The 11,698-nt window shown below is 38.7% G+C and overlaps 1 protein-coding gene across 1 annotated transcript; it reads left to right on the top strand.

Annotated features, from left to right (window-relative positions):
• The first annotated feature begins 4,738 nt into the window (after positions 1-4,738).
• On the top strand, positions 4,739-11,687 carry LOC102196703 (zinc finger protein 502-like). The gene is made up of 3 exons (XM_005753820.1): positions 4,739-4,920; positions 7,456-7,723; positions 10,113-11,687. The coding sequence occupies exons 2-3, from the start codon at positions 7,471-7,473 to the stop codon at positions 11,105-11,107; spliced, it is 1,248 nt and encodes a 415-aa protein (XP_005753877.1). The 5' UTR covers positions 4,739-4,920; positions 7,456-7,470; the 3' UTR covers positions 11,108-11,687.
• Positions 11,688-11,698: the final 11 nt, after the last annotated feature.

The raw sequence follows: 11,698 nt of genomic DNA, 5'->3' as shown, positions 1-11,698 counted from the left end.
TTCCAGTTTAATCTCACTTTAAACTTCAGATCCTGTCAGACACTCTTTTCAACTCTATAACACTATTCACGTTTGCAGAGGAGGGATAGTGAATATACACAGCAGTAACATAAAGATGTTTCATAGAACATATAGCTCCTGTCTTTCAACAGCTTCACTGGCTTCCTGTAAAAAATTGTGTTAATTTTAAGTCTCTCCATAATCTCATACGTCCATAACTCTCTGATCTTCTGAACATCACTACTCCTTTCCTGCTCTGTTACTCTGATTATATCATCTGCTCACACTAACTATCACTCTCAAACCACCACAGGCAAAGTGTTTCAGGATATTTGTGAACTGGAAAATCTTCTCTACCGTCTTTTACATGATCCCTGAATGCAGCATCAGTGTTTCACGTTATGTCTCCTGTGAATAAACTCACACAAAGTGATATTGCAGACACTAAAATCTCTCTTTACTGATGTTGCTGAAGCTGCAGAAGTTTTACTTAGTTATTATTCTGAAGCTGTATCATCTAACATTGTAGAATTGGTTTCTTCAGCTTCAGCACAGACTGTTTAAAAAACATCAAGACTATTAAGAAGAACAAGCAGCAGCGAAACAGAACCAGCAAATGTGTAAAGAGCACACAATTTAACTTGGTTCAAACATTAAACAGAGAGCCTTAACGAAAACGTTTCATCATGGGCGTAGAGAGCTGTCACATAGAAAAAGTGGGCAAAGGGAGACATCTAGTGGACAAATTCAGACATGACGACTACAAACTAAACTACAGAGGGATAACAAACAGCTGAAAATACTTCCTTACACTCACAGAATAATTAAGTTAATCCATTTATATGCATGTTTAAGATGGATAACAATTAAAATGATGCAGCATTTATGCATTTTATGTCTTGCAACAGTAGCAGCGTTTACATGAAGTCAACAGGTGAACACTCTTCTTCCTCCCTTTATCTCTCCTCACATGCTGCTGTACACCAGCCCTTTTTTGTTATACCTTGTAGATGGTTTTCTATTTAATTAAACTGCTGAAATTAACTAGATTTATTTAATGAGTTATTTAATTTAATTTTCTTTTCTGAAATTATTCTTGGTTGATTTTATTATTTAATTTTTGGGAGAAAAAAATCAACTGGCAGTAATTTACTTATGTTTCAAACAATGAATACGTAGAAGGACACTAGGACCCGGGGACCGTTTGGCTGTGAAAGAACAGGGATTGATTTAAAAACATGTCAGCAGACCTGTGGAGTTCTTCGTTTCCAATCAAGGCAAACATGTCAGTGGGGGGATAAAATTAGCCCTGAGATGTCTGAAGGTGGCACTGTGAAGAAGCTAAGAAGAAGCTGAGGTCGAGGCTGCTCATGTAATTAACATTCCAAAATAGTTGATTTCAAGAAAAATTAACATAGCGTTATTTTTGCATTGCTTTTTACTCCTTATTTGTTCTCACTCCTCCTTCCATCATCCTTGATCCTGCACCCAGGATTTTCAGTTTTTGCACTCTGAGTTAATTCAGTCAGGGTTGGTTTATTATTATTTCAATTGGTTTGGTCTTTGGTTTACTACTGTAGTTCCCTGTTTCCCTTGTACAGTGTTTAGTTTGTTGTGAAAATTTTGTGTTATTGGTTCCTTTGTCTTTGTTCTTAGCTCAACTATGTACTTGTACTATTGAGCCTCTCAGTTCTAGAGTCTGTTTCCTTTTCATGAGGTTTTTACTTTGATTTCTATGTATTAAAAACCTTCAGGTGTTGATATATGTTAGCTTCAATTAATGTCTGCATTCCTGATATCAGCTTCAGGTTATTCATAAATAAAAATAAAATAAAAATTCAAAAACCATAATATACAAATAGTTATTTTTGAAATTGGGCCCAAAAGCTAATCACAGATTATAAATACAACCCCGAACATCAGATATAAACCAAATGCATATATATTTACCAACATATACTATAATACTAAGATAAACCAGTAAAATGTCCTCAGATTAATATAATATCCTAACATGCAAATAATACTAAGCTAGACGGTATGTAGATATGAAAACAATGGTCTGAATCTCATATAGAGTGCTAGTGCAAGCTTTGAAGGATTGTTAACCACATAGGGTTTCAAACACAATTTAATGACAACTGTTTAAAGACTGTTTGAAAACAGAGAAAGATGTTAATATTTTTATAGTGGTTTGAGACTTGTTCTAAATTTGTAGACCTCTATAGGTCCCACTAATACTTTGCATTACTCTCCGCTCAGAAGTTCCTTCAGTGTTTCCCCTTGTTTTCCTGTGTAGTTTATTCACATTTACTGTTTATTTCCGAGTTTCAGTTATGGTAGTTCCTTCTTTTGTGTTGTTTTACTTTCCTTTCTGCCTCATTATTTGGATTAAGGTGATCTGTGATGCGTGTGCCTCAGATATTTCTACTTCCTTTGACTCCATTCTCTCTCTGTGTATTCATAGCCTCAGTTTCCCTCCATGTTGTGCTGTACAGCTTGTTCTGCCTGATTGGCTGTCTGTGTTTCCTCTTTGTATTCCGAGTAACCTTTAGTGCTTCCAGTTCTCCTTGTGTTTAGTTTATTAGTTTATATATTAGTCACATTTATGGACTTTTGATTTTAGTAAATGTATCACCCTAAATAAATGTGTCTTTTGGTTTTGTTTGTTAAACTCTGCACCTGGGTTCTCTCACTCCACACACTGTGACATGCTTACTGGAGAGGTGATTTTGTGTATTCCTTTCCTCCTATTTGTTTTCTATGTTTAGAGCAAAATTTCTAACATCTACCTCTTATCCAGTTCAGTCGTGAGTGGTTGTAGTAGGGGGTGAGGAGGAGCCTGGAGTCTATCCCAGAAGACCCAAAGCAAAAATTTATTAATCCGATCCAGATTGCTTGCAAAAATTAGGACTTGAGTCCTTGTATTTTGTTATTCTTTGTTTATGTTAAGTTCATCTATTTTGCTTAAGCTCCTAAGTTGCTCAGCCTTTAGTTCTCTGTTCATTAGATCCACTCATGTCTTCTCCCGCTGTGTTTTAGTCTTCCTTGCCCTTCATGTGTTTCAAGTCTGCATGTCTTATGTTGTCAAGTTTGTGTTGTCATGTCTGTCTCATTATGTTTCCTGTTTTATTTTGAAGAGATCTTGTGTTTCTATGGTTACTGTGTTTAATTTTACTCTTCCCCTGTGGTGTCATTATGATTCATTTGTGTCAGCTGTTTCCTCTGGCGTCTCCACTTCCCCCGATCACCTCATGTTTGTATTTAAGTCCTCTGTCTCCCTTTGTTCATTGTTGCGTTGTCTGTGTTCCAGCCCTCATGTCATGTCAGGTTTCAGGACACTGTGCAGGTCATGTTGCTTGTTTGTGTATGAGTTCATAGTTCCTTCATGTTCCTGCACAAAGTCCTGTTCATAGTCTTCACAGTCTCTTTGTCATTGCCTTCCTAGCTTTCATAGTCTCAGTATTCAGCTTGCCCAGTTTAGCTTTGCCTCTGTGCTTTGCCCTTGTTTTGTTGACCTGATTATAAGCTGTAATAAAAGGCTCGCCTATTGTTCAAGTTAGATTGGTTTCCTCGCCTGTGTCTGCACCTGGGTCCCCACTCACCAACACATGGTCTGCCACTGTAAACCGTGACAGTAAAAGCATTTTGATCATTTTAATGCTCTTCATCTGGATTTAGAGAGCCTATATACATGTAGGGCCCTCATGCAACAAGAAGCAGATGTTATTATTATTATTGTGGCCATAGTTCAGCTGTGGCTTTAAGGGCTGCTGTTGAAAACTGAAAAATACAACTAGCATTTACATGTGCATGCCACTTTGACAGTTGATTCTTTTCATGAGTGGTCAGACACTGTGTTGCTGTGAACTATGAGATGATATTATCTGTTTTCCTTTCATAAAGGTTGATTCACTGTATCCTCTGCTAAATGACGTTATAAAGCAATCAGTGAAGCAGCTTTCTTAATACCTAGAGATGAGCTCTTATTACAGCTCCCACACAGATACTTGTCATGTCACTCAGTTAGGAACCTTCCTAAATGAAAGTGACTATTCAGCTGCACCCCAGAGTTATGCAGATGGCCAGAAGGTCCACAAAATGGTAAATGAGACTTTGATTTTGACATAACAGACCTACAGGCAATGTAAAGCTTAGGTGACTGAAGGCGGTTGTCTGTTTATACTACAGAAAGAAAAAAATTCAGGCTAGAGTCCAATCAGATTTACTTATATAGTACTGAAAACACAGGAGCATCAGTAGGGTTTCTGTAGATACCAACACACAGAAGGGTCACCACACCCTGAGGGGCAATTAAAAGAGGTATTAAGCTAAGGATGGGCTGTTCTGAATCATCAAAGAAAAAATAACAGTGTTGTGCCAGAAGCAGTGGGAGAATGAAGGAGTGCCATTACTTCTCATTATAAATGACCGTTAAGATACAGAAAATGTGTTATGTGTAAAAACAAGCAGGAGGAGGGATGAGGTGAATTTGACCAGGTTCTCGCTGGCATTACAGGTTTCAGAAAGAAACCTCATGCATGCGGAACTGTCAGGGATGACATCACAGTCTATTCTTTAAATCAGCACTGAACTGGGATCACTGGAGAAGTGTAAATTCTGTATCCAGGTTTCTGCAAAAGACTATGTAATGACTTCGTTCTGGTTGAAATTGTAAGAATGACCAGAGGAGGGCAGCAGTGCGACTTCGATGCGCGTGATTTACCGGAAGACGAAACAGAACGGAAATGACGTGACTTTTATTACTCAACAATATATTTAGTTCGCTGTGTGAGAGTTTATCTGCTGCTGCTGAGGAAATCCTGCCAGCTTAACAAACGAAATATGAGGAGGAGGTCAGTCGTGAGCTCAGACTGCTGCAGAACAACCGGAAACCCGAGATAAAGTCACACAAAGCAGGTTTGTGAAACTGTGACGGTCTCATTGAACTGACACTCTGATCTGAGCGCAGCTTGTATGCTAACAGACTAAAATCAGGGAGCAGCTAATCACACAAGTGCTTCTGTCTTTTTAAAAGGTAAACGTTCAACACTAAACATCCAGAGAGACACAGCAGAAAGTGACTTTACTAAAACATCACGGTGAAGACCTTCGTGTTTGCGGTCACCCGCGGATTCCATTTGGTGTGTGTGCAGGCCGGTGTACCGCATTCACTGCCAAACAGTGAAACAGAAGCAGCATTCAGGACCCGTTAACAGAAAACCAGAATGTAAACGCAGGTGTTCCGGGTTAGCTGGTTTTTACCTGAACAAGATAGATTGGTTTAGTTATTCCAGTCCGTGTTTTGGATTACATCCGTGGATTCATCAATTTCTGCGAGTATATCACGTGATTTAACTAGATTAAAGACCCCGCGAGGAGAGGGGGGGCTCTTATGGTAGTTGGCAGTATGGCTGTAGAGGGATCACCAGTTTATTTCTTGATGACTAAAATCACTAGTTTTCTGAATGAAGTTCTCAATACCTTGAACTCGTTTATACTTTTTACAATAAATTAGAACAGCAGTGTCCGTGTTTATATATTCCCCTTGATGTTTGATTATTTAAGATGATCATTTGTTTTTCGCAGTAATCATCGATTGTTTTAAGACAATCACCACTAAAACATCTCCATGATGGCATCTTAAGTGGCTGACATTCAGTTATTTTTTTGTAATTCTCTCTTTAAAGGGTACAGTTACATTTAAAGAAACACTGATCCGCTCAGAGCTGTAAACTGACTGCAGCACACGTTTCACACTGAACAGCTTGCTGGAAACAGATTATTCCAATGTGGTTCATTAATTAACATGATTTTTGGTCTGTTTCTATCATGAGTCCTTCTGTGACTGCTGGACGCTGTGTAAACACAAGCATCCAGCAGTCTAAGCTAGTGAAAAACACAGTTGCTAATTATATACAAAATAAAGTGATGTTTTGTTTTATTGAGCAGGAAGCTGCCTGTGTTAAACTGAGTAGGAGACCATCTGAATTAAGGAGTTGGCTAATTAGGCCCAGTCTTTTATCAACCAAGCTTTTGAACAGGATGTATTAAGTAAACTCGAGACTCCGTTGGGCTGCTTAGTGGTATCAGAAAGAGAATGTTAGCTTGTGGTCACAGAAACAGGTTTGAGTCTTGTCAGTTTTCATTATTTGATCTTTTTATTTTAACTTACAAATATTTTATTTTAAAGTTGGTTTCTTCAATGTAGAAGTCCGAGCACTCTTCACTGCACTGCACCGCATACGCTCCTTTACAAAACAACATGGTGCATGCGGTGCAGTGCAGCAGCCAAATGCATGGCACAGCATAGAAGAGCCACGTTGACAAGACAAGACTTGGGTGTACATCAGCATCTAAAGGTCAAAGGTCGCTCTTTCGAGGATTCCATTGTTGCCATCCTTGAACAGAGGGGGTGGCTTACGACATCAACCGTCTGCACCTACAATACAGTTTTAAGATCACTTCAGGCACCTCAGGGCCCACTCACATCTTGCATCAGTTGATCTCAAAAGGCCATAATGGGGTGAGGGCAGATCTTACAATGGTTTTAAATGAAAATTCTGCTGATAATGACCTACGCCCTTTTTCACATAATCAATAGTGGGTCAAGTTCCTAAGGGACAACTCCCACTAGAGTTGAAATACTTCTTAGAACTAGAGAAGCTTGTCGGATAAAAGGTGAAACGTCTTCTAGAAATGTAAACAAGTCTGGTCACTGTGAGGTAACGTTTAATGGTGTTAAATGTCACCTCTTTTAATTTGTTGGTCAGTAGGAACTTTCTGGGTAAAATAATTTTTTGGGTTTTTTTTTTTTGTTTCTGATCATTCTGTTGATGCTTTGTTGCTGATTAAAGACACAGTCGTGGGAGAGCCGGGATCAAAGGGTGGGGTGATGTAGTTTCCATCTGTGCTGCAAATACTAAATGTCTCACTGCACAATCTGGACTTGCATCGCAAACATTTGCGTATTATTTTGGTATCACATGTTTGGTAAAAGGACAAATTCTGAATATGAAAGCAGGCAACCATCTGAATTAAAGAGTTGGCTAATTAGGCCCAGTCCTTTATCGAACAAGCTTTTGATTAAAAAAAAAAAAAGTGTCATTGTTGATTTAAATGTAATTTTTATGGTTGAAAGTTTGTTTGGATGTAAGTAACCAGTGTAATAGTATCTGTTTGTGAAAAAGCAAAAGCTTCTGGGGGATTTTTGATATTCTGAAGTTGTTCCTTAATAGAAACAGTCAGTCTGCCCCAGGGCAGCTGTGGCTACAACTGTAGCTGCCTCCAGCAGTGTGTGAATGTGAGAGTGACTGAATAGTGGAATTGTAAAGCGCTATATAAATGCAATCCATTATTATTATTATTATTAAATTTGCTGGAATGTATTTGCTCAGATCTGTGTTCCTGTCATCACATTAGTAACTTTTTTCTTGTGTCACTTTGTCCATCAAGACATCCCACAGCAACATGAAGTCTAAGGACAAAGAAGTTTGTGATGATCAGCAGGTCTGTAACCAGGAGAGGAGCTCCAGTGTGGACCAGGAGAATCCTGATCTTCCACCGATTAAAGAGGAACAGGAGGAACTCTGCATCGCTCAGGCAGGAGAGCAGCTTGTAGTGAAACAGGAGGCCGATGGCATCATTTTCTGGACCGGGGAAGAGCGCCTCAGGCTGCTGGATGTCATCTGGAGTCCTGAAAGAAATTTATTACACAGATCAGGTGTGCAGCTGTGCTGTAGAGATCTCTCTCTCTCACTCACACACACACACACACACACACACACACACACACACACACACACACACACACACACACACACACACACAGGAACTGTCATGGTGAAACACCACTAACCTGAAGAAAGCACCAACAAACTGTAAAGAGTGCAGATGAAAATTAGCCTATATAGCTAAATTTGGCATATTCATTAATATGCACTCTCTTTTAAATAAAATGAATATAAACATGATAAGTATATGACCAAAACAAGTGAAAGTGATGCTTCAACAAATCCAAGTAAACAAACTGGGATGTCAGTCATTTGCAAGTATGACTGCTTGCGAAAAGAGCTCACAAAGGCACCAGGAGACAAAAATAAAATGCTACAGAATACTACCTCAGTAAAAACATAAATTTTCAACATCTCCTCTAAATGTCGGCATATTTGTGGAAATGAGCTTGTTCCAGTGGGTTTCTAGGCTCAGCCCAGAAGGACCTCTGTAATTTGAGATGGACTCTGAGTGAACTTACTTTTCTTCAAAGGATCCAGCTGAGGTGGTACAAAAAAATCAGTTAAAGTGGCAGATAATTTTCAGCTGTAGTATTAGAAAAGACATTGGCAATGATCCTACGCAAGCAGCTGTTGTCTACTCATATGGAAAAGGTCATTAAACAATTTGGAGTCCATCATTCTACAATGAGAAAGATTAGTCACAAGTGGAAAACATTCAAGGTAGCTGCCATTCTTTCCAGTTATTGATAGCCTAGCAAATGCATCTCAATGGTCAATGAAATTGCAAGAAATTCAAGAGATGCATCCCAGACTGTAAAGGCCTTAGTTGGCATGTTAAAGTTCATGACAGTACAATTAGTAAAAGACTAAAAAAAATTGGGGTTGTTTGGAAGAGTTGCCAGGAGAAAGGCTAATCTCGCCCCCAAAAAGAACATGGCAGCATGGCTTAGGGTTGCAGTGTTCAATCTGAATAAACCACAAGATGTCTAGAGCAATGTCCTTTGGACAGAATAGGGGAAAGAAGTGGAGGGGTTTGCTATAATACACAGCACCATATTTTACAAAAGCCCTCATACCACTTCTTTTGCACAGTAGTGGATGATTTGGGCTTGTTTTCCAGCTACAGGACCATAACAAAGTATTGTACAGGGTGGGCCATTTATGTGGATACACCGTAATAACATGGGAATGGTTGGTGATATCAAAGTCCTCTTTGTGGCACATTAGTATATGTGAGGGGGCAAACTCCTCAAGATGGGAAGATGGGTGGTGGCCATTTAGAAGTCGGCCATCTTGGATACAACTTTTGTTTTTTCAATAGGAAGAGGGCCATGTGACACATCAAACTTATTGGTAATGTCACAAGAAAAACCCTGTAGAGTCAAATTTGAAACTGTCTTTCTAATTAATAAAATTTGGAGGAGAATGAATCGTATAACAGGACAATGATCCCAATCACACCACCAAATCTACAACAGAATGGCTGAAAACGGTCACAGTGTTGCAATGGCCCAGACCCAATGTTATTAAAATGTTGTGGTAGGACCTTGAGGGAGCGTATACAAGCAAAGCCTGTAAGTCTCAGTGAACTGAAGTACTGCTGTAAAGACGAGTGGGCCAGTGAAATGAAAGACTGAGGCCTTTATAGAGAATCCTGATTTAGATCTTTAATATGGCATTTTACTTTTCCCATTAACTGTGCTCCTAGTACTGCGATTACTGTTTCGTCTTTGAATTTATCTAGCCAAGACACTCTGGCCCCAGAGTATTTATACACTTGAAAACTAGACTAGATAATGTAGGTATGCTAATGTCGCTATACAGTGTCAAACTAAGTTAAAACATTCAGATTAGCTATAACTACTATGACATTTTCTTTACATGCTTATCAAATTTGAGATGTGAGTCTAAAATTGTCAGCGGACAAAGTGTTTAGTGTCTGAAACCAGCAAAGATCAACTAGTTTTCCTTGTGAAAGGGGGGCAATGAAAGGCTGCTGAGTAATTTTTAATGAACATTTAATTAATTCTGCATTTTATCCTGTTGTAGAAGACTTTATGAAACAAATATTTTGTAAAGCTTCTGTTTTGGAATAATTGTAAAATTTTGAATGTTCTGCAATCTGCAAAAACACACATCTTTAACCTCCAGTCCAGAAAATGCCAAAGAAGCTATAGAGGTGGTCACACATAAAGATGATCAGTTAATAAAGTTTACTTTTTATTATCTGAGACTGTATCTGCTTAATTTAAGACCTGCTAACAACATTTTATTTTAATTTAATATGTAATTCTGGTTTTTTTTGTACCATGACTGCAACTGCTCTGAATCCAGACATCCAGAACCAAAGATGTGTTTTCATATTTGTCCCTTCAGACCTCCCACAACAACACGACTGTAAGGAAGAAGAGGGTCTGCATGACCATCAGGTGTGTAACCAGGAGAGATATTCCAGCCTGGGCCAGGAGCACCCAGAGCCGCAACACATTAAAGAGGAACCGGAGGAATTGTGCATCAGTCAGGAGGGAGAGCAGTTTGCACTGAAGCAGGAGAGTGATACCTTTATGGTGACTCAGACTTATGAGCAGTGTAGGCCAGAACCAAAGCGTGAGCAGTTTCTCTCTCATAACTTACCTGAACCACAGAGGCGAGATGTGGAAGAAGGCAGGCATGTGGATTTGGGATCAACTAGAAGAGCAGAGCCGATAAAGAGGAAACCTCGCGGTGAGGGAGCAGATGAGTCTCCCGGCTCAGAGGGCCAGTATACAACAAACGCATTCAAAAAGTGTTTAAAATGTGAAACTTGTGGAAAAGTATTTCATTTTAAATCTGGACTAAATGAACACCAGAGAGTTCACACAGGTGAGAAGCCTTATTGTTGTAGTGTCTGTGGAAACAAATTCAGTTTCTCATCTGCATTCAAAGTTCACATGAGAATTCACACTGGTGAGAAACCATATTCTTGCAGTACTTGTGGGAAACGTTTTAGAGATTTAAAATCGTTCAAAACTCACACTAGAATTCACACAGGTGAAAAGCCATATTCTTGTAGCATCTGTGGAAAAACATTCAGGGACTTATCAGGATTCCGAAAACACACACGAATTCACACAGGTGAGAAGCCATATGTTTGCACTATATGTGAGAGAAGCTTCAGTCAAATGATACACTTGAAAACTCACATGAAAATTCACACAGGTGAGAAGCCATTATCGTCTGGCCCCCGTGGCAAAAGATATAGATACTCATTTGGATTGAAAGCACAGATGAGAATTCACACGGGCGAGAAGTCACACTTTTGTAGCACATGTGGGAAAACATTCAAGCAGAAAACGCAGTTAAAAAGACACATGAGAAATCATACTGGTTGAAAATGTCATCCTTTAGATTTTTAGCACTGTGTTCATAGCACGGCCTGCACCGGTGAGACGCCAAATCAGTGCAACACCTGTGAGGAAAAAATGATCTCATATATTCTAATACTGGCTTACTCTTTTAGGAATTGTAGGGAAAGCCTTTTGTTTGTTTTTAAATCTAGAAATGATGTTTTTAGCCTGTAGAGATAATACACAAAAATTAATTGTAGAATTATGTCCTTAAACTTGATTCACTAAATAGCTTTGTTGTTTAAAAAAAAAAAAAAAAAAAAGCTTAAACAAATGTTCATTTTTGTTTAGTTTTGTTTTTCATAGTAAAGATTTGATTCTTTGAGGGTTTTTTCCAGTTTTTCTTCTGTATTGTATCATTTTTATTTATTTATTTTTTTAAATGGCTAACCTGTATTTCATTACAAATGGCTTGATGGCAGGAGGTGTGTATAATGTCTCTAGGCTGGTAAATAAATATGTACGCTTATGGAAGTTGTAGTGCAGTATTGACAAGCAACATGATTTGTAACATGGCACCTGATTGTCAAATGAAATTTCGGTCCTTCACATGGTTTGACAAAAACATGACTCTTA

Source organism: Pundamilia nyererei, unplaced genomic scaffold (genome assembly GCF_000239375.1).
Source record: "Pundamilia nyererei isolate P.nyererei 1_Seehausen unplaced genomic scaffold, PunNye1.0 scaffold00469, whole genome shotgun sequence".
NCBI classification, from domain to species: Eukaryota; Metazoa; Chordata; class Actinopteri; order Cichliformes; family Cichlidae; genus Pundamilia; species Pundamilia nyererei.
The sequence above is the reverse complement of the archived record's forward strand: the minus strand, read 5'-3'. Positions and strand labels throughout refer to the sequence as shown.

Excerpts from the sequence above, each read along its gene's own strand:
- LOC102196703 (XM_005753820.1), top strand. The coding sequence starts at position 7,471 with ATGAAGTCTAAGGACAAAGAAGTTTGTGATGATCAGCAGGTCTGTAAC. Across the intron at positions 7,724-10,112 it reads AAATTTATTACACAGATCAG|ACCTCCCACAACAACACGAC; the intron begins GTGTGCAGCTGT and ends TTGTCCCTTCAG.